At 36.1% G+C, this 23834-nt stretch overlaps 1 protein-coding gene across 2 annotated transcripts in view; it reads right to left on the bottom strand.

Moving 5' to 3' along the window:
• Positions 1 to 23834, bottom strand: part of WAPL (WAPL cohesin release factor) — a 78568-nt gene that overhangs the window by 11053 nt on the left and 43681 nt on the right. For both annotated transcript variants that reach the window (XM_008696125.2, XM_008696126.2), the window contains exons 5-15: positions 16497 to 16592; positions 15266 to 15418; positions 14882 to 15018; positions 14023 to 14134; positions 10807 to 11034; positions 7377 to 7488; positions 6921 to 7018; positions 5844 to 5920; positions 2839 to 3014; positions 2397 to 2512; positions 1858 to 2022 (exon numbers count right to left, since the gene is read on the bottom strand). In XM_008696125.2, the coding sequence (XP_008694347.1) occupies positions 1858 to 2022; positions 2397 to 2512; positions 2839 to 3014; positions 5844 to 5920; positions 6921 to 7018; positions 7377 to 7488; positions 10807 to 11034; positions 14023 to 14134; positions 14882 to 15018; positions 15266 to 15418; positions 16497 to 16592 (1470 nt within the window). The remainder of the gene's footprint in view (positions 1 to 1857; positions 2023 to 2396; positions 2513 to 2838; positions 3015 to 5843; positions 5921 to 6920; positions 7019 to 7376; positions 7489 to 10806; positions 11035 to 14022; positions 14135 to 14881; positions 15019 to 15265; positions 15419 to 16496; positions 16593 to 23834) is intronic.

Here is a 23834-nt window from a genome sequence, read left to right as displayed (position 1 = left end):
TCTTCTTTCATTCTCTCATGAGTGCACGGTGTTTTCCAAGATCTACCTGTGGTTATGTTATGCTCTGATGGCTAATGGAAGAAGTGTCTTTGTTTTATAATTTTCGCAGTTTTGATTTCAGATTCAATAAATATCAATAGATCGAACATACATAAACAAAAATTCTCCGGAGTCCCCAATAATTTCTAAGAGTGTAAAAGAACTCCTGAGATAAAAATATTTGAGAAGAGAATGATGGGGTCCTAGTTATAACTCAGGAAAAGATCAAGTTGTTGTGGACTACCTTCTTTCAAGTATTACTAGTTTCAAAAAGGCCAAAAGGATTAACAGGGTAGCAAAGGTCTCAAAAACAATGAAATGGACAATTCATTACCAATTCTGAACATGTACAAATTGTCATTTAAGGAAAGAAATAACAAAGGTAGTTAGGAACCTATTAGATTGGGGGGAAAAAAGTTAAAAACTGCAATGCCCACCACTATCAAGAAACAAAAATTCACATGCAGTTTTTTGGGAAAAGTGTAAACTGAGGAGAGGGACTATGTTTAGTAGCTGGGATCAGGTGAATTAGGGACACTGATTTTTATTTTTACTTCATTTTTTAAAAGTTTATTTAATCTCTACACTCAATGCGGGGCTCGAGGTCCTAACTCTGAGATCAAGAGCCTCACGCTCCTCCAACTGAGCCAGCCAGGCACCCCACAGAGAGATCAAATTCTTTTAAAGATTTTTATTTTATCTATTTGTCAGAGAGAGAGTGCACAAGCAGCGGGTATGGCAGGCAGAGGGAGAAGCAGGCTCCTGCTGAGCAAGGAGCCCGATGTGGGACTGGATCCCAAGACCCTGGAGTCATGATCTTAGCTGAAGGCAGACGCTAAACCAACTGAGCCACCCAGGCGTCCCTCAATTTTTATTTTTTAATTTTTTTTGTTAGTGTCCAATAATTTATCAGTTTCTTATAACATCCGAGACATCAAATTTTAACTATACATATTCTGATACAATTCTTTTTTTTTTTTTTTTAAGATTTTATTTATTTATTCGACAGAGATAGAGACAGCCAGCGAGAGAGGGAACACAAGCAGGGGGAGTGGGAGAGGAAGAAGCAGGCTCATAGCGGAAGAGCCTGATGTGGGGCTCGATCCCAGAACGCCGGGACCACGCCCTGAGCCGAAGGCAGACGCTTAACTGCTGTACCACCCAGGCGCCCCTTTTTTTTTAAGATTTTATTCATGTATTTGAGAGACAGCATGAGGTGGTGGCAGGGAGGGAGAGGGAGAAGCAGGCTCCCCACTGAGCAGGGAGCCCAATGCTGGGGTCAATCCCAGGACTCCAGGATCGTGACCTGAGCCAAAGGCAGATGATTAACTGACTGAGCCACCCAGGCACTCCCTGGCACAATTCTTAAGCCAGGAAATTACTCCACAGACATACTCTGAAAAGTATTCCCTCACCCCCCAAAAGGGGAAAGGTATGGCCCAATATTTAGGAACACAAAGTACTAGACACAGATCAGACCAGAAGTAAATGCTTGAAGGACTTGAACTGGATGGGATTGGGGCTGGGATGTGATTTCTAATTTGTTATTAATAATTTTCTGATTCATCAACAAATACGCCTTGTTTCTGCTTTTCACTAATAATGCCTAAGGAGTGAACTGTCAGTGGAGTAAAGTAAGGAAGGGTATAAATTCCAACCCAGTGCACCTCTCAGTAAACTAGTAAGGTTGAGAGAGAGAGACAGACAGAAGACACATACATACAAACACACAGAGAGGAGGAGGGGGGTGCAACTGATGAAGAAGTTGGACAATGCAACAAACTGAAGGTGTTCACTTGTTTTGAAGTTGTTCCTTACCTGCACTAAAGCCTGAACAGCATGAATCTGTCCAGCTATCCTTAAACTATCATCTCCTTCTCCACTACAGAGGGAAGAATCAAAAGAACACGATGTTTCCATGTTGACAAGACAGTGCCGATTCCGAGCACTATACTCCACTAGATTTATCAGTAGACCTAAGCCCTACAAAAATGAAAACATGCATATTACCACAGGTGAGAATTAAAAGCACATCACCACAATATACATAACTTTTGTAGGCAGCTAGAACCCTAATCAGTGTTCTACCACCCACTAAATGGTTAAAAACCAGTATGTAAGATGATGGGCTTCCCAATGATTTCACTGCTTTTTAAAAATTGCTTTTAGTTCTTATACTTTTAATTTTCGCACAGAACCCTTAAGAGCTCTCTTTTGTATTACAAGGTATGTTCACAAGGAACCCAGTGAAATACACAATATATCAAATGGTTGGTTCTCAAACCCAAAATTAAGATGAAGTTTGTATTATCTCAATAGATCAAATACTCCTTTCTGAAACAGTCACCCCAACTCACCAGCACTCGAATATCAAATCTCTGCTCCTGAGGTAGGTACTTTGGAACCTGAAGCACACAGTTCATTGCTGTGCCAATCAAGCCATCCTGTTCTCCTGTTTTGGTGCTGCCCCACTCTGAAATAAGGAATGTTAACAACGTGAAAATTGACTGATTCCTCTATATGACACTAATAACCAATATTCATTAACACTGACATTAAAAGTTAGAAACATATAGCTATTTCTTTATTGAAATATATTTTTGACTGTATTATATCCAAACCAAGCTATGAGGCTGGTCCTAAAAATACTACCCCTAAAAGTAGTTGTATCTATACGTAAGTGAATTACATGATGGCAATTAAAAAAAATCACTACATCTAGAAACAAGGGGAATGACTTGTTTTTACATGTAATATACAAGCTTTCAGTGACAATACATATAAAAAAATACTACTTACCATTATCATTCGTTAAATTGAGCAACACCCCAATGATGGCCCTCATGCAGTCTTCTACTGCTTTGCCCACATGGTTGGTTACATTCTGGTGAGGCAGAGGCTTACTGTCAGGTAAGCATATACTGTTCTCAGCACGGTTATACTGCTGAATCAATCCTTCACAATGTTGTAATGCTCTTAAGAGAAAACAAAACGTAGACTATTATGCTAAACAAAATCAGTTACACTAAGAATTTCTACTTACTTGTATTTTGAATCTGTCATAAATGCTGCCAAACTAATTTCTCTTTCTACTCCAGAAGTTATAATGTATTAACTATTTAATCATATACCAAGCGTGTCTAATACCACACTAAGTGCTAAATTTTATTTTGAGAAAACTCGATTTAAATTTTTCTAAGCAAAGTTAAAATTATAAACTCAATGCAGCAGTTTACATCTGTACTACTTAAAGCTGTCCCCATTTTACCAATCTCTCCAACACAACAGACCTACCACAAGCCCTCCCCAAACAAGGTAAAACCTCTAAGAGCTAACACTGGACATTTCTGAATTTCATTCAGATGTTTTTCATTTAGGATGCAAGCTCTTAGCAGGTACAGAAGAGTATTTGTTAATAATTCATAATAAATAAACTTGTATAGATGGTATTAAATACTTCGTAAACATCAGAGCAAATCGTATTTTTTAACATGAGGTCATTTAACTGACATGTCTCCTGGCAGCCCTATAAGGGTATCAGCTGCATCCCAAGGATTCTCAAGATGCTATCCAAAATAACAAGGAAACGTAATCCTTACGTGAGTCTAGTATTTCTGAAGCCTCTCTTTAAATCACCAGGTCCATTAATTTAAAAAAGTCTATGAGAGACGAAGTAAACTGACTCACAGTTGATTCCTCATGTCCTTTATGCACCATACAAAACCCTTAAAGCACTAAATCTAATCCCTCTCTAGCCTCTCCTTAAAACATACCATATGGGTAGGAAGGTGTTCCTCATGTCTAATCTAAAATAATTTGTTGTTTAAATGTTTGAAGATGTTAGCCAGAAGTATCACGCTGTTATTGTTAACTGCCTTCAGCAGTATTGAACTAAATCACGGTTTGGGTTGGTAAATGAGGGGAGAACAGCAGGGGTGTATCATTTTAATCTTTCATATGCTATCTCTGCATTTATCAGAGTCCCACTGAAATGTTCAAAAAGCCAGAGGAGTGGTATTTCACAAACATCCAATTCTGACCTCTACTACCACTTCTAAAAAGTCTGACAGAAAATTCCTATTCACAATGAAAGACATGAAAACTATCATATTAAATACCTCCTTTTGGAAGATACTTGTCAGGGGTCATGAAGTATATAAGAGACATTTTTAAAGAAGTAAATAGATTTAACTTGCAAGAATACTCTTTGGTAAGGGAGGATAAAACTTTGGTAACAAACAACTAGAATACATGCTGTAAGGGCACTAAGTATGATAGAAAATTTACAAATATAAGGCAAAAAAGGAGAGGGGAAACCTACGAATCTATTGGAAACTAAACACTACCAGAAATTTGAGACTATCGGAAAACTGAATACTGACTGGACGTATGATAATATTAAGCAATCAATAATTTATAGGGTAGGAAAATAGTATTGTCATTACATCTTTTAAAGAGTCCTCTTTTAAGATATTATATATACTCAAGTCATTTAATGGATTAAATTACACAAAATCTGTAATTTGCTACAAAATAATATAGAAGGGTTATGAAGAGGGTTACAGATGGAAACAAGACTGGCCATGGGTGATGATTATTCAAGCTGAATGGCATGTGCATCAGGATTTATCATACTATTTTGTCTATTTTTGTCTATGTTTGAAATGTACCAAAATAAGAGATTTTAAAAAACAGATGAACTTGAGTCAGGCTACAGTGGGTCTTTTGATTATTCCAAGGACTTTGGACACACATTCAAAGACAATAAGGAATCAGAGATGTGGCGTTTGGGGTTATTTTTAAAAAGTTGAGCCCCTGTGGTATTGTGTTGGACAGGCTGGAGGCCAGAGAACTAGGGCAGAAATATCAAGAATCAGGATGGAAATACCAGAAAGAACCTGTTGTACTAAACTCGAACCAAGGCTGGAGAAGAACTGGGAATTTTACACGAACTAAGGTGATGGCATTAGCCTGATGTCATGCAAGTTGGGCAGAGAGAGTGAAATGGGAGCTGCATGGAGATCTGGAAAAATAGGTATGAAGGACAGAAGAGGGTTAGAAAAGGTCATTTACAATAAAAATAAGGAGTAATACTTAGTTTTTACCACATGCTAAGAATTGTTTAGGTCTTTACATATACATTAACACTTTAACAGATATTATACACAATATATATGAGACATAAACATCATTTAAAATATTTTAAAATATGTATTTTACATATAAACGTAATATTTAACAAAGATATTTTTGAAAATGTTGTATATAATTTAACACATAGTAACATATATATATAAACTCTTTTTATTATGAAAACAACCTCAGGTAGGTAAATGCAATTATTACCCCCTTCTGAAGAACTTGTAGCAAGTGAATGACTAGCCCAAAGTGACAGGGCTGAAGTCATGAAGCTGGGATCCACATTTAGTCATTCTGCTCCAGAGTGTGTACTCCTAAAACTTTTGTACTATACTGTACTACTTCTGGTTCATAGGCCTTGACAGAAGTATCTTATGAAGGAAGAAGATGCAATCATATTTCCTTTACAGTCAACTCAAATGCTTTAGATAAATAGCATGTATTTTTTTTAAAGGTTCATTTATTTTAGAAAGAGAGCAAGAGAGAAAGCACACAGCAGGAGGGGCAGAGGAAGAGAGAAAATCTCAAGTAGACTTCCTGCTGAGTGGGGAGCCCAACAATGGGGCTTTATCTCATGACCCTAAGCCAAAACCAAGAGTTGGATGCTTAACCAACTGCACCACCCTGGCGCCCCAATAAATAGCATGATATTTAAGAAAACTTACTTAGCTGAAGAGACAATGAGTTGTGAATCTTTATAAGCTATCAAGTAGCTTTGATTCTCTGGATTATGCACTGTTACCTAAAAGGGAAAAAATTTGAAATAATTGTGGCAATCCATAGCTTTCATTCATTCACATACAACATATATCCCTTATACTGTTAAAGACAAAGATATGGAAGAATCGGCTGTCATCTAAGGGAATAACCAACGTGTTCCAGATTTAAAATTCCAGAGCTGTTCCTTCATTACAAAATTAAAACACTGTTATAATTGCTTGCTCATAAGTAACATATTCTGCACTACACATTCACTGTTATGAATTACCCACTCTGAATGTCAGAAAAGAGCAGTCTCTTACTTACAAACTAATAAAGTCCGAAGTGGATTCATTTAGAATAAAAAAATGCGATCTGTTTAATGCACCTGAAGCACTCTAAAAGCTAGAAAGAACAATTTTAATTTTGTCTATTTCAGGAACTTTTAATTCACACTAGATTGTTTTCCCAAAGAGGTTTCAGAAAGTACTTCACTAATCCAATCTGGTCAATACTACATTCTGAAACACACTGGCCGCATAAATTGTAACCTACACTGAACTAGGTTAAATCATTCATAAAAGCCAAAGAACAAACATACTTAGGGCATACACAGTTCAAGAGTATCATTCTTCTAAGCCAAATATTATTATAATCTGCGATTACAAACCATGTGACCCAATTAGCTAAATCGAGGAAATCCTTATTAATTAAAAAAAAAAAACCTGACAGCTCTTAACTATCATTTTCCACAAACAAGTTAATATATTTAGGAATTCCACGTTAAGGAAAGAACAGTAACATTCTGAAATAAAAACAAACTTGACATGCAAGTTTCCCAAAAAGTGACAATATGCATATTCTTAAACTAAACTGGTTATTTGACTTGTTCATTAACATTGGCTGCTCAAAGAATGCATAACAATTTCAGTTTGGATTAACAAAAGTAAAACTTTGGGGATATTTAATATAAAATATCTGACAGTCTCCCATACACAGCCATAATTAACTTTCCCAACATAGCTGTCCATACTTATACTTACACTTTCTAAAACTCGTAAACATCTCTCTGCTCCCCACAATGAGGCTACCAGTTTCTCTTCGTCTTCATCTCTACTTAAATGATCCACACATTCTTTCACTAGGAGAAACAAAATGGATATAAAATTAGCGGGTCTCATCACCTCAGTATTTATCCCCTGAACTAACATTAAAAGCCATTTGTACACACATGAGTATGCTGGAGGCTCTGTGAACATTATTTACTCAAAGTTTTATAAAACTCTGCGATGTAGAAATGTATGAGCCTCTTATTGTAATTATTTTCATAATTCCAATATCAAAGTGCAAATGGCCTTTCCTTTAAAAGTTCAATATTTTCAAGATGCTCCTAAAAAATAGATCTTTTTAAATTGATGCAATTTCTTCAAGATGTACATAAAATATTTTCTCCAGGTTAAAAATAACACATAAAAATATTATACATGTTTATGTCATACCTTTATCTACAATATGATCCAGACCACCCAAAAGCCGGAGTTCTTCTTTAAACCAGTCTCCTGCTCGTTTAGAAGTAAGGGACAGCAAGGTCTCCATAGCTAAATGCCCAGTCTAAAAATGAGAGGCATCATTAGTGAATATTGACTCTTAGCAATAATTCTGAGGGAACACTTCTAGAGACTTTTTTAGAAAGATTCACTGCATGCTACCAGCCCACAGGATTCTTTATAATACAGTAAGTGCTTTTATAAGTAAAAATGAACTAATTTTTATCAGAATAGTCTAAGTTGAAGAAACATTTTTAATTACTGGCTTGTTTTCACAGAGAAAATCCCTTATTAAAAGTAGTATATCATTTCAATTCAATAAAATAAATGGTGGTACTGTTATTTCTTTGGTATACAAGCACAAAGATAGGACTGTTGAATCAAAGTGCATATATATAAACTATAAATCACTATACTGGATTAATTTACCACAAAGGCTGTAACACTTAACTCCAGGAGCAAAGTGTAGGTATGTCAGTGGCCCTGAATCCTTAAAAGCACTAGATCACTTTACATTTTTGCCAAAGGGTAAAAAAAAGAAAAAAGTTATCTTACTGCTTTGGTCTGAATTTTTCTAACTATAGTAAACTTGTACATTTTTTCACATTTATAAGGTAACTGTATTTCTCCAAAAGTCCCCTGTCACTTATTCTTTATTTTCCTTGCAAAGTTCCTTGGTTTTTTTCTTATTATTCTGTATCTTTTCTTATCTATTCTGAATAAAAACCCTGTTACTTTTAGGGTTTCAGATTCACCAGTCTTAAACTTTATGTGCAGGGTTGGCAACTTGGATACACATCATGTGGCTACCATGACAGAATTATATGTAGTAATGATTGAGGACCACCACTAGAGGAAGCACAGAGCAGTAAAGTTCATAGTTACAACTGAACCAGAGTTTTTTTTTCTCTTGATTTGCTTTTAATTATCATTGTTTTTTTTTTTTTAAGATTTTATTTATTTATGTGACAGAGAGACAGCCAGCGAGAGAGGGAACACAGCAGGGGAGTGGGAGAGGAAGAAGCAGGCTCATAGCAGAGGAGCCCGATGTGGGACTCGATCCCAGAACGCCGGGATCACGCCCTGAGCCGAAGGCAGACGCCTAACGACTGCGCTACCCAGGCACCCCTATCATTGTTATTTCTTACTACGGTTCCTTTTAAAAAACATACCACCACCCTCTAACAAAGAACAATCTGGTTCCTGTTGCAATAAGGAACAACAGCATAACAAAATTAGCAAAGCTGATACGACCTGGTTTTCTTTCCAAAGCTGCTTTCCTTTCAAAGATACAAGTTTACATTAAGTCCTCCTGGCCTATTTAGAACTGAAGATAGATTAGATACTGAGGACTGGAAAAAACAGCGCTTACCAGCAAAAATCTTAGTATTACAGATTTAGAAGAGATCTAGACTATTTTAGTCTATTCCTTAAAAAAAAAAAAAAAAAGGTTGATGTTCAAGGTGACAAAGAACTAGAAATCATCACTACAGAAAGATTCCATTTTGCCCAATTCTTACTCTAAGTCCCTGAAAAAGTAATTTAATAAGATCATTTCAGGTATATTAGCTCAAGACTCATAGTAGTAATAAAGATGAAGCCTTATGAGGCTTTCTTTGTTCAAGAAGAAAGGAGATAGTAAATTGATGTTAATATAGCAAAAAATCTAAGTTTGTATGCTAAAAAGGAACTTCAGTTTGTTTTTTATCAGCATGCATAAAAAAGACTGTCTGATGTTTTAGGCTATATTCAAAAAGCCTACTCATAAGCTAGCAACTAAAAATAGCCTACAATTCAAACATTTTATATGAAAACTGGAATAGTCCTCAAAGAGTTAAAGCGCAGTCAAATCACTAATCAGAGTATCAATGAGCAATTGTTAGCTCTCAGTTACATGAATTACATATGAAAACACTATAATATTTTAAATTATCTTCTCATGACACATCAGGAATAGTAATATATTTCAAGGAAGTAATTAATAAAAAACTAAAACTAATGTGTGGAGGGACAATCACTGTACAAAATAATGTCTATCGTAAGATTTATAACAAATATAATATTCAAGACTAGCTGAAGTGGGGAGGAAAAAGAGGCATCCTAAGATTAGCAACTGTGTTCTGGTTTTAATCATGTAAGTAAATTACTTAACACAATACAAGAAAGTTATTATACTGTTATTTGCCATCCTAATAAATTTAACATACCCTGGAGAAAATTCAATGAACAAGTATAACATGTTATTTAATAGTAAATGCCTGGAAAGAATCTATAAATGTTGAACACGGAAAACCCCTGCAAAAAAGGTACATTTATTCAATGATGCAGCAAATAAAAATTACCTCAAATTTATTCTTTCACAAGATTAAAAAATCTGTATATTCTGCAAGTGTTAAAAATTACAAATATATTTTAAATATAATATACAAATCGTCTGGCGAGGTACAGGGATCTTTATCCACCACCTGAGAATAGCAGCTATTTTTCCAACTTTACTGAATACATTCAATTCTGTATCTTGCCATTCAATGTTAACATGCTTTCCCCTCAAGCCCCACTTTACACAAATATCCTATTCTACCTTGAACAGAGCAATACCCCTAAGTCATAGCTGGCCAGCATAAAGCATTCTGTAATTTTTGAAGCAAATGCTGCAGTCTTCAGTTTAGTAGGCAGTAGAAAAAAACAATGTTTATACAGTTTTGATATTGGAAATATCTGAAAGTCAGGTTATGTATAAACAAATAATCGTGTTTTTTCAAAATGACAAGGCCAATTATCTTCTACTGGCCTAGTAACCTGTGGGGATATTACTGATTCTCTAAGTAAGAAAGCCAGAGAAAAGGAAAACTGGAATCAACCAGAAGCAACACAATCATCTACTTCAGGAGTTGTGCTGAACCTAAGAGTTACTACTGGCCATGACCCCAATATTATGATGGCCATTGATCCACGGAAGGCAGGTGCCTAGGAAATTTCCTTCTGAGTCCTGGGTCCTTGAAGAGTTAATCAGACACCTTGAGATACTCTGGAGTAAGTGAATACTCATTTAAATGGCCCTTGCAAATCCTCTGAATTCCTGAAACTGACAAAGAATGAGAATTCAAATTCCTAACAGCCTAAACATAGTTAATACACACACAAATCACACACACACACAAAGGATAGACAAAATGCAACAGAAAATTTACTGGCAAAAAATCTAAATACAGATGGGACTAGTCTAGGAATTTCAGGCAGGGAATAGAATTAGGCTCAGAGCTGAACCTTAGAATTGTTGACCAAGAGGTTAAATGATTTCTCCAAAGCCACACACCTGTTGTGACTAAGGTAAAACTTTCTGAAAGTAGTTTTCATTTTAGAGTGGAAGGAAGGAACCCACCGTTATATTTTCTAGATCAAGATGCTTATTGTGTACAGTTTCACAGAGCCTTCGAATTTTTTCTTTGATTTTGTTCATGTCTTTTTCATTCAGTAGCTTAGCTGAAGAAGCATCTTGTTCCAGTTCTAGAAGTCGAATCATTAGATCTAGGCTAGCTCTATCAAGATCCATGTTCAGACGATCTCTACTCAGTATGTACATGAGGGCAGCTGTACAAAGGGACAGATTCTTCAAAAGACAAAAATAAAAATGTGAGCAATTGGTGACAATTTCAGTTAATAAGACTGTTTTGACATTTGTTCACATGTTCGAAGCCTTGAAAATGTTTTATATTCAGTGAAAATTGCCCCCTTTCGAATACTCTAGGAAACTATGCGTTAAATAAAGCTTTGTTACTTAAAATTTTCTTTTAGAGAGGTTCCCCATAACAATGCTCCCAGACTAGAAGAATGTGAGTGGAATTACATATTTCTTTAGACATTCTGTGCTAAGAGTTTAAAGAACATTTTTTCCAGCTATGCATATACACACACATATATATAAAATAGTATTTTACACTATACTTCATTTTATTCTTTACGATGTAGTTGATAAAGGTGAATTTCAATTTTATTTCTTATAAAGATTTTATTTATTTGACAGAGAGAGAGAGAGACAGCCAGCGAGAGAGGGAACACAAGTAAGGGGAGTGGGAGAGAAAGAACTAGGCTCCCAGCAGAGCAGGGAGCCCAATGCGGGGCTCGATCCCAGGACTCCGCGATCACGCCCTGAGCCGAAGGCAGCCACTTAACTGAGCCACCCAGGCGCCCCTGAATTTCAATTTTAAATCAATAATGTAAATGTGTCTTAAAATCTGCATCAGACAGCTATTTTTTTCTATAAAATAAACACAGCTGAGTTTGTGTCAAAAATATAAAGCTGGGGGGCGCCTGGGTGGCGCAGTCGTTAAGCGTCTGCCTTCGGCTCAGGGCGTGATCCCAGTGTTCTGGGATCGAGCCCCACATCAGGCTTCTCCGCTATGAGCCTGCTTCTTCCTCTCCCACTCCTCCTGCTTGTGTTCCCTCTCTCGCTGGCTGTCTCTCTCTGTCAAATAAATAAATAAAAAATCTTAAAAAAAAAAAAATAAAGCTGGGATGCTCAAACATATTTAGATTCATTTCTTTAAAATAAATCAATCAGGTCTGATTGAATCAATTTTTAAGAACCATTAATATAATGTGCTTGCAAAATCATTTAGATAGGGGCGCCTGGGTGGCTCAATTGGTTAAGCGTCTGCCTTCAGCTCAGGTCATGACCCCAGGGTCCTGCGATGGAGTCCCACATCAGGCTCCCTGCTCAGTGGGAAGTCTGCTTCTCCCTCTACCCTTTCCCCCCCCTGCTCATGATCTAAGAAATAAATAAAATCTTTTTTAAAAATCATTTAGGTAAGATAGTTAGCATACTCTGCTTATAGTACTAAAATCCAGGGTCCTGAGGGATGCATTTTAGGTAAGCATTATATAACAAAATGGTCTATGTTGGGATATTCCAACATTTGGAATATTTTCTACTTACACTTATTTCAATGCACAGAAATATAAATAACTATCTAAAGATTTTTTTTAAAGATTTATTTATTAGAGAAAGAGAGAGAGAACGAGGAGGGGAGAGGGAGAAAGAATCTCAAGCAGGCTCCATGCTGAGTGCAGAGCAAAAACCAAGAGTTGGATGCTTAACTGACTGTACTACCCGGGTGCCCCTAAAGATTTAAACTCTGAATCCCCCAACGTAGAAAAATTTTAGACTAGGTGACTAAATGCTTACAAAGCAAACTGTTTTTGGAAATTAGAATGTCACAGTACAGGCCTTGGGAGATCCACTGCCCCCAAGAGCACACACTATTGCCTTGGTCCTCTCATAACTGTATAACAAAGCAAATTAATTATTAAGTCTCTTCTCCTCCCCCTCATTGTTCTGTAGCTGATACAACCTGGCAATGGAATTATCCTCACTAAGGGTTAAGTACACTGCTTTCAGTTTCAGAAGATTCAGTACTAGGGGCTCCTGGGTGGCTCAGTTGATTCAGCGTCTGCCTTTGGCTCGGGTCATGACCGCAGAGTCTTGGGATCGAGCCCCACATCAGGCTTCCTGATCAGTGGGGAGTCTGCTTCTCCCTCTGCCCCTCACCCCACTCATACTCTCTCTCAAATAAATAAGTAAAAAAAAAAAAAAAAAAAAGATGATTCAGTATTAGACTGTGTCACCTCATCTGCATTTGGAACATAATTTCCTTGAACAAAAATATAATAAAGTCATCTGAAAATACCACTATTGATAATGGTTAATGATTTTTTTTTCTAATTTCAAAAATGTTAAACCTGACTTTTATTACAGATATTTGATTTTTAAGAGATTAGTGTCCAAGTCATAATGAAAATGAGAATTTCTTTCTTTTCACAATGGGCTAGAACTGGATTCAACATCCAACAAAATGTTTTAAAAAATCTTAATTTCAAACTATTTTTCTCATGCTATTAATATGAAAGAGTAAAAAATGTTTCATTTTGTTTTTTTTAAAGTAGGCTCCATGCCCAGCATGGAGCTCAATGCGGGGCTTGAACTCACAACCCTGAAATCAAGAACTGAGCTGATAACAAGAGTCAGTTACTTAACCAACTGAGCACCCAGATGCCCCTAAAAGATTTTTTTCAGCATTTCATGATTAGAGGAAATCAATGCTCACAGAATTAAATATCCAGTACGGTATGGTATGTTAGGTGTGGTAATTGATGTTTTAATAGTATAACTGACAATAATATTAAGAGAAAAAGGTGTCATGAGAAAATAACCTTAAATAATGTATTAAGCAAAAACATCTAGTATTAAGCTCTATATATTTAGCAAATAAAGCTCAACCCATAATTAGGAAATATTTATATGAATATCCAATGAAGATATTTTTCAATAGCCAAATACACAAATTTTTAAAAAGATTTATTTATTTGAGAGACAGTGAGGAAGCACATTAACAGCAAGGGGGGCTGGGTAGAGAAACTCAAGCAGACTCCCTGCTGAGTGCAACCCCCCCCCCCATACAGGTCTCGATCCCACAACCCTAAGATCATGACCCAAGCCGAAATCAAGAGTCAGGCACTTAACCAACTGAGCCACCCAGGAGCCCCCAAATAGACTATAATTTTTAAATAATACTTCCTAATCCCAGAAATTTAAGAATACCTGATGGTGCTGGGAATCATCCAAGGTTTTAAAGACCATTGCTACCATTCCGTGTGCTCTCAGGTGCATTCGAAAACTGGGCATGGCACATTTAGTAGCCAAGCTAATAACACTAGGAGAAAATAGACTAGGTTAGGGGGGACTGAAAATAGCTAGTGCATTAGTTTTTTGTTTGTACAATATCAAAACAAGCAAATGGGGAAGGGTGGGGGGTGTCAACCCACTGCCCATATGGATCACAATATAAAACACATGGGCAAACTGAATTATTAAAAATCCGTTGATGCACACTAAGTGATTAGTATAAATATAAATAACACATGATTGTCTTTGGTGAGTTCCTTACTACTACTACGATTAAAAGCAGAAAGTCTCAGCTACCTTTCATAATGCTTCTGATACATGAAGACTACAGATAATATTTGATTGGATATATTCCAACTGACTGGATAATTCAATCAAATTAAGATAATTCAATCCACTATAGTATGCAAAAGATGATCCAAATCAAAACACGCTTAAATCAAACTTATTTACCACTTGTCTGAAATTTGGGGCTGAAAAAGAACTTAAAAGATTTGTTAGCATAACATCTTTTAAGCATCTGTAAACTGAAGCCTATACTATGCTAATAGGCTACAATCATCCAACTCTCCTTTGTCCATGTAGAATCAAGTCCCTTATAAGAAATCAACCACATTAAAAAAAAAAAAAATCAACCACATTTTAACTTATTTCCATTGGGTATAAACTATATTCATGATAATAAAATCATGGTAACAAAATGCTCTATTCGGCTGGAAAATTTTAGTAAGATAGAGCATGCATATATTTATCAAATATAAAAGTAAGATCTCACCTAAGGCAACGTGTGTTTAGAGGCTGAGTGCTCTTTAAGCCACTTAACAGGTATTCAATGTCATCAGTGAACTCTTGATTTTCACCAAATTCCACCACATCATTGAAGTGCTTCACATGCTGAACAACAGTATACAACTGCCAAGAAAAAATAAGTCCACTTCTTTTGTAACCATGAACTAGCATATTTAAATCTACGGGCTAGCTGTACTTCACTTAGAAGTATATAAAAGAGTTCATTATATGGCAACTAAAAGAGAAGTTTTAAAAACATCAGTAGTACTACGAAAGGTAAGTTCGTGGATATCTGTTCAAGACATTAAAAGGCTAAATGTTACATACAAAAATCTATCCATGTGCAGTAAAACTGTATATGGCTGCTTACTTCTTTGTCTTCTTTTCTGCATTTCAGTGCAGTAACTATATCTTGGTAGGGCTGAGTAGGTATTGTCACAGTTTTTATCACTTTGGGTGGTGGTGCAGGAGCCTTAAAAACTCCATCATCTTTTTGATTTGGTTCCTTTGAAGACAGCCTCACCTATTAATAAAGGCATTAAATTATTGTTGTAAATAAATATATAAAAATAGTAACAGCTCATCTACCTAGCAAATTTGGCTTAAAAAAAAAAGGTGGGGAGAGGCCTCTGAAAAGCTCATAAAGGCTACTTTAAAATTCTACGCACTACTAGGTAAGACTCACAAAAAGAACCACTCAGGAATTCCATCTGGTCTTTTTTAACCTCACATTTCACACGCGGTTTTATTTGTCTCCAAGACCGTTAGAAGGAATAAATAATCACAATCACACACACACTGATACAAAGCTAGGAACAGGACAAGAAAATTACAACAGATAGACAAGAGAACTTTTAAAGTAAAGAATCTGTAATTTAGGGTATAAATAAAGAGCCATAATAAAAGCCTAGTATATAATTACTAATACACACAATGATGATCTTATACTGGTAAATGGAATTTAATATATTCAACTTAAGAACACAGGTAACTGTACATTATTATCTTTTAGAAAGATCTCTATCCCTAATTTTTTTGTTATAAACAATTCATTCCTTGACAGCTCAAGATGACTGAGGTGTTACCATTAACTGAGAAGTATTAATCTATGGTCCTCCCAGTTACTCTGAAAAAAAAATAATAATTTGATAAGAATCTTTTTCAAATGTGTTTTGAACTGAAAGCTATTACTGGAATGCAGGAAAAAGTTCTCCCCTGAAATTAATTACTCAAATTAATTTCAAATTAACCACTCAAAGCTACTCTAAGATCTATGTAGGATATAATTTATAATATAGCTCTTAATAGCTAATACAAACTTCAAATATGAAATGATTTACCCTTAAGACACTAAATACAGTAATTCTGTAAGATGTGGGTCAGGAGTAAAAAGTGATCCAATATTTTTTAAGGCTTTTATCTATAAACTAGTAGCACCAGAATTTCAATAATCCTGTCTACAATCCAATGAATTAAACTGAAGCTTCTCAATTTTAGTGAGGAAGACCAAAATAAACTGTTAAAGTCAAAGATTTTCAAACTGTGAATAAAGATACTAATGGCTTAAACAAAAATGAAATTAAGAAGTACAGTTCACTTACTGTGGCACTCTGAGGTTTTACTACTGGCGGCCCAGGTAGCTCTTCTGAGTCTGGATGGTTCCAATGTCTGGCATTATATACAGCTTTTGTAGGAGACTAAAGAAATGAGAAAAAGATCAACTGTTTCCTTCTTACTTTGCATCCTTATAAAAGTGTCTCCTTTAATAAAATAAAAACCACAAAGAATAACTGAAATACATAAACATGTATCCTAGACAGAGCAGGATAGACAATACCTGGTTTGTTTTCCCACTGTGCTTCCATGCCTATGGAGTCACTGTGGTATTGTGCCACAAAATCAACAATTAGTGCTGTGCGTAACTATTACCAATCTGTACTTAGTAATCAATACAGTTAATTCAACATATACTTTATTCCTCATACTACTGATTCATGCTGCATATTCTTCCAACAATGGAAATAAGGCAGCTTATGAAAAGTAATAAAGGTCCATATATATTCATTTTTAAGCGAAACTGTTGGGGCCAGATGACGACCATGACTAAGAAGTTTTCTAAGTTTTAAAAAGTAGTTACAGAATATATACAATATATTACATAACACGGGAATCTAAAGCAGTACTATATAATAACATATATGATTTCTGCAGCAAAATGCATTCATATTCACATGAAGTGGGATAAAGATGTAAATTGCTCCACCTCAGTTCAGATCAGTGTGCTGACAAATCAATTTAATACAATTTTCAGTTTTGGGAGCCTGGGTGGCTCAGTTGGTTAAGCGTCTGCCTTCAGCTCAGGTCATGATCCCAGGGTCCTGGAATGGAGTCCTACGTTGGGCTCCCAGCTCTCCCTCTCCCTCAGCTTCTCCCTCTCCTCCCTGCTCATTCTAATAAATAAACAAAAATATTTTTAAAAAAATAAAAAGGTGTATGGAGAGATGTGACTTAAAAAAATAATTTTCAGTTTTAACACTCTGAATTTCAGAATTGAGAAAAGACCCATGAGCCCCTATAATCAAATCCAAAGAATTAAATCTGTATGAAAAGCACAAAAACCCTCATCTTCGGGGCACGTGGGTGGCACAGCGGTTAAGCGTCTGCCTTCGGCTCAGGGCGTGATCCCAGTGTTATGGGATCGAGCCCCACATCAGGCTCCTCCGCTATGAGCCTGCTTCTTCCTCTCCCACTCCCCCTGCTTGTGTTCCCTCTCTCACTGGCTGTCTCTATCTCTGTCAAATAAATAAATAAAATCTTAAAAAAAAAAAAAACAACCCTCATTTTCAAAAGGAGATTGAGACTGAGAACATTTTCCCATCCTTTATAAAAGTCATGTTAAATTTTGTCCTTTAATCTTCAAATAAATCATTTGATCTCCTTAGAGATTTTCTGTTTATAAGAATATAATAAACTTCATACTTTCAGTACTGCATGCAAAAAGTTTAAGAGTACAAGTGGGGAAACATATTTCAAGATAGGCCGAAAGTCAACATCAAAACAGTAACCATCTTCCCTTACTAGCTGCAGTGAACTAACATAACTGGAATTAAACATCAAAGTTATCTTTCTTCAAATATTATCTTTAAAATAACCATGTTGTGACATCAAAATAAGCTCCACAAGAACTGGTTTATTAAAAGATAGTTTAAATGGATTTGCATATTAAATGTTAGAAAAATCTTTTTTTTTTTTTTTTAAGATTTTATTTATTCACTCGACAGAGAGAGAGACAGCCAGCGAGAGAGGGAACAGAAGCAGGGGGAGTGGGAGAGGAAGAAGCAGGCTCCCAGGAGCCTGACGTGGGGCTCGATCCCAGAACGCCAGGATCACGCCCTGAACCGAAGGCAGACGCTTAACGACTGAGCCACCCAGGCACCCCAAATGTTAGAAAAATCTTAATACTAAAAGGAATCCAACTGTGAAAGTAGGCACATAAAGTCTCTCACCTGTGTTATGTATATAAACCCATCATTCTTATATAACAGGTTTGCACAAATGAGGTATATTAGACATTGGTAATACCTCTAATGAGGTATATTAGACATTGGTAATCTAAAGCAATTTATACACCCAGGCAATCACTTGATCAGGCCTCTTAGGCACAACCACACAGAGCAGACTCAACATAAATGTTAAAACCTAGCTCCCTATTCCTTACTGTTTTTCTCTCAAACATCAGGTATATAATCCATATGCCTGATATCTGATTTAAGCAACTTCTAATACCCAAAGCACACTCATGAGTCCAGAGAGATCAAGGACATTTGGAAAAAACATGCCTCAAAGCTCAAGTGCTCTACTTCTTTCTAAAAAGCATTGATATAGGGGCGCCTGGGTGGCTCAGTCATTAAGCGTCTGCCTTTAGCTCAGGGCGTGATCCGAGGACCCTGGTATGGAGCCCTACATCGGGCTCCCTGCTCCGCTGGGAGCCTGCTTCTTCCTCTCCCACTCCCCCTGCTTATGTTCCTTCTCTTGCTGTCAAATAAATAAATAAAATCTTTAAAAAAATAAATTTAAAAAAAAGCATTGATACAGGGCACCTGCGTGGCTCAGTTGGTAAAGCATCTGCCTTCGGCTCAGGTCATAATCCCAGGGTCCTGGGAATGAGTCCCAGGTAAGGCTCCCTGCTCAGCGGGGAGTCTGCTTCTCCCTCTCCCCCCTTCCCCACTCGTTCTGTCTTGATCTTAAAATAAATTTAAAAAATAAAGAAGCATCGATGGGGGGGACACACACGCGCGCGCAAACACACACACACACAAAATCGATGTCCAGTAATAATATTTTGGATAGTAAGTTTATCTGGCTCCACAGGTAACAAAACAGCAGAGCAAGTTAAGGATCTAAATTAAATAGACCCCCTTCCAGTTAACCGTGAGTGGCAATATACCTAACAGTTAACAAAGTAGACTTAGAAACCGTAAGGTCTGTATTAAAATCCAGATAAACAGTGAGCTCTACTACTTGTTACTCAACATTTTACTCATCTGTCAAATGGAGTTAATAATAGTACCTACTACAAAGGGTTGTTGTGAGGATTAAATGAATATGTGTAAAACACTTAGAAGAGTGCCTGAAGGAGTACATGCTCTACAAGTATTAATTATTATGGGTAATACTACCCATAATAGTTATGTAATGATGCGTAATCTGAGTCTAGCATCTCCATAAGAAAACTGGTGTATGTGGTCTACACATCTAACAGACGACTGCAATAAACAAATGAAATAACTGACATGAAAACACGCTGTAAACAAGTATTATTATTATAAAAATCAGACTGGGATACATTGTTCTAACTCTTCTCAAAAGTCTTTAAACAAAATAATATCACTGATGACTTTAGATGGAAAAATCCTCAAGAAAATAGTAGAAAACTGAATTCAATAGCACACTGAAAGGATTATACACCATGACCAAGTGGGATTTATCACTGGGATGCAAGTATAATTCAATATGAAAATCAACCAATGTGATACATCATATTAACAGAATGGACAAAATTCTGTCCATCATGACAACTGGTGGAGAAAAAGCACTGGACAAAATTCAACACCCTTTCACGATGAAAATACTGAACAAACTGGGAAAACAAGGCAATTACCTAAACATAATATCATATATTAAAAGCCCAGAACTAATATCACACTCAATAGTGAAAAACTGAAAGCTTTTCCTTTAAATCAGTAATAAGGCAATGATGGCCACTCTCACCACTTCTATTTAACATAGTACTAGACATACCAACAAAAGCAATTAGACAAGAATAAGAAATAAAAGATATCCAAGTTGGAAAAGAAGTAAAATTTTATCAGTTCACAGATGACATGACTGTGTATATAGAAAACTCAAAAGAGTCCACCAAAAAAAAAAAACAACCCCATTAGAATAAATATATTCACTAAAGTTGTATGATACAAAAATCAACATACAAAAATCAATTGCATGTCTATACAACTAACAAAGAACAATCCAAAAAGGAAATGAAAAAAATCCCATTTACAATAGCATCAAAAACAAAACAAAACAGAAACCTTAAGAATAAACTTAGGAAGCAAAAGATTGTACACTGACAGGTACAAAAAACACTGCTGAAAAAAATTAAAGAAGACACAAATAAATGGAAAGACATCTTGTGTTCATGGATTATAAGACTAAATATTGTTAAAATGGCCATATTACCCAATGGGATCTCTAGGTTCAATGCAATTTCTATCAAAATCCCAATGGTATTCTTTACAGAAAAAGGAAAAACCAAACTAAAATTCACATGAAATCACAGAAGACATTGAATTGCCAAAACAATCTTCACAAAAACAAACTAGAGGCCTCACACCTCCTGGTTTCAAAACACATTATAAAGCAACAGTAATCAAAACAGTGAGCCCAGAAATAAATCTACATATATATGGCCGAATGATCTTCACACCAAGGGTGCCAAAACTACTCAATGGGGATAGTCTCTTCAACATATCGTGCTGGGAAAACTAGGTATCACATGCAAAAGAATGAAACTGGAAAAGAATTATCTTTACATTATCTTACACCATACACAAAAATCAACTCAAAATGGATTAAAGATTTAAACGTAAGACCTGAAACCGTAAAACTCCTTGAAGAAAACATGGGAGAAAAGTTACATTAACAGCAGTCTCGGCAATGACTTCTTGCACATGACACCAAAAGCACAAGCAATAAATGCATACACAGACAAGCAGGACATCAAACTAAAAAGTTTCTTTCTGCCTGGCAGAGGAAATAAGAGTAAAAAGGCAACCTACAAATGGGAGAAATATTTGCAAACCATATATTTAATAAGGGGTCACTATCCAAAGTATATAAGGAACACCTACAATTCATAGCAAAACAAAACAAAAAATGATTAAGAAATAGGCAAAGGACTTGAATAGAAATTTCTCCAAAGACAACACACAAAGAGCCACAGATATATGAAAAGATGCCTGACATCACTAATCATAAGTGAAATGTAAGTCAAGTGGCCCCTGGGTGGGTCAGTAGGTTAAGCGTCTTTCAGTGCAGGTCATGATCCCAGAGTCCTGGGATCAGCTCCACGTTGAGCGCCCTGTTCAGCAGGGAGTCTGCTTCTCCCTCTCTCTCTGACTCTCCCTCCCTGCTTGTGATCTCTCTACTGAATAAATAAAAAATCTTAAAGAAAAAAAAAAGTGATGGGGTGCTTGGGTGGCTCATTAGGTTAAGCATCTGCCTTCGGCTCAGGTCATGATCCTAGGGTCCTGGAATGGAGTCCCACATTGGGCTCTCTGCTCAGCAGGGAGCCTGCTTCTCCCTCTGCCTGCTGCTCCTCCTGCTTGTGCTCTATCAAATAAATAAAATCTTTAAAAAAAAAAAAAGTGAAACGTAAGTCAAAATCATAATGAGATATCACTTCACACCCATTAGAATGGCCACTATCAAAAAGAAGAGAAAATAACAAGTGTTGGCAAGGGCACAGAAAAATGGGAACTCATGTTACACTGCTGGTAGGAATTTAAATGGTGCAGCCACTACAGAAAACAGTACAGAGGTTCCTCAAAAAAGAACTATCCTATGACCCCAGCAGTTCTACTTCTAGGTATTTATCCAAAAAAAAAAAAAAAAAAAGAAAGAAAGAAAGAAAAGAAAAAAGAAAAGAAAGAAATCAGGATTCTGAAGAAATATTTGCACTCTCATGCTCACTGCACCATTATTCACAATAGGCAAGAGGTGGAAACAACCTATCAAAAGATGAATGGTTAAGCACTTGGCTGGCTCTGTTAGTAAAGCATGTGACTCTTGATCTCAGGACTCTAACTTCAAGCCCCACACTGGGTGCAGAGATTATTTAAAAAAAAAAAAAAAAACACCAAAAAAAACCCACAAAAAAAGGGCACCTGGCTCAGTGGGTTAAACGTCTGACTTCAGCTCAGGTCATGATCTCAGGGTCCTGAGATCAAGGCCCTTATCCGGCTCCTTGCTCAACACAGAGTCTACTTTTCCCTCTGCACCCCCACACCCAGCTTGTACCTGCACTCTCTCTCAAATAAATCTTTTTTAAAAAAACATTTAAAAAGATGAATAAAGAAAATATGACATATCCATACAATAGGCTATTATTCTGCCATAAAATAGAAGGAAATCCTATCATATGCTACAACATGGATAGACCTTCAGGATGTCATGCTAAATGAAGTAAACTAGTCACAGGACTAATACAGCATGATTCCACTTATAGGAGAAACTCATCAAAACAGAAAGCAGGGTAGTTGCCAGGGGTTTGGGGGAAGGGGTAATTAGGGAGATGCTGATATTCAATGCATATAAAAAAATCATACAAAAGGAAAAAGTTCTAGAGATTGGTTGTACTGTACTGTACACTTAGAAGTTTCCTAAGAGGGAGATTCCATGTTTTGTTTTTTTTACCACAATAAATTCTTTTTCATAAAGCCCTTAAAGCCTAACAGTATACAGAATAACTGAATAATTTATGTTAAAAGGACATATTCAATGAACTTTGTTTACTCTGTTGAACAAAGCAATTTACTAATACTGTTATTTTCAAAGTTTTAATGTTTTACCATTTTAATGCTTATCTGAAAGAAAGTGGATCCAATTAGAACTTTTCCTTAACTATTACTTCAAAGTTCTACATGGTTAATACAGGGTTTATTATAAGGAGGGGGAAGAGATGAAGATACATCCTACCATCTAAGAACTAAAATGAAAAATAACAACTGGATATGGTATATGCACAGATACACAAGGGGCAGGGGTGGTAAGAAGGACGACAACGATGGACTCTTGAGCTCTTTATGGCATTTCAAATTCCATATGCACCTAAGTGAACTGTGTATGAAGACTACACAAAAATACTGTGTCATATGCTAAGGTCACTTAGTGAAAGTGACTGTGTACAGTATCTGCAAAGACACCATATAGTAATCAACTTTTCATGGAAGACGAAAATCATCCTTATCATTCAGCAATCTAGCTAAGTTTTAACCAGGTCAATTAGGCTTACCTTTAATCGTGTTAATTTTATTCTGGTTTAAAAAGGAGACATACCACATTAACCAAATTCCTTAATTTTTCTTGGTGTTGAAATATTTGTGGATTCTGTTTGCTCTAACCTAATCTAATCTAACGAAAAGAGTATTTACAACAAAATAAGAAAGCTCCTTAACAATAACATTCTAAAGATTTGGAATTATTTTAGCATATTTCAGTTCTAGTAATCTTAAGCATATTATTCTCCTCTATTCAATTCTCCAGGGTATGACAAACAAGAAAAATCCCAAGTACAACACTCTATTACAGCTAAGGGAAAAAAACATGCCAGTAACAGACGTATGGAGCACTTATCCATAAGAGAGAATCCAGTTTCTATG

The sequence above is a fragment of the Ursus maritimus genome, unplaced genomic scaffold, assembly GCF_017311325.1.
Source record: "Ursus maritimus isolate PB19 unplaced genomic scaffold, ASM1731132v1 scaffold_7, whole genome shotgun sequence".
Classification (NCBI taxonomy): domain Eukaryota; kingdom Metazoa; phylum Chordata; class Mammalia; order Carnivora; family Ursidae; genus Ursus; species Ursus maritimus.
This window is presented reverse-complemented; position numbering and strand designations above follow the sequence as displayed.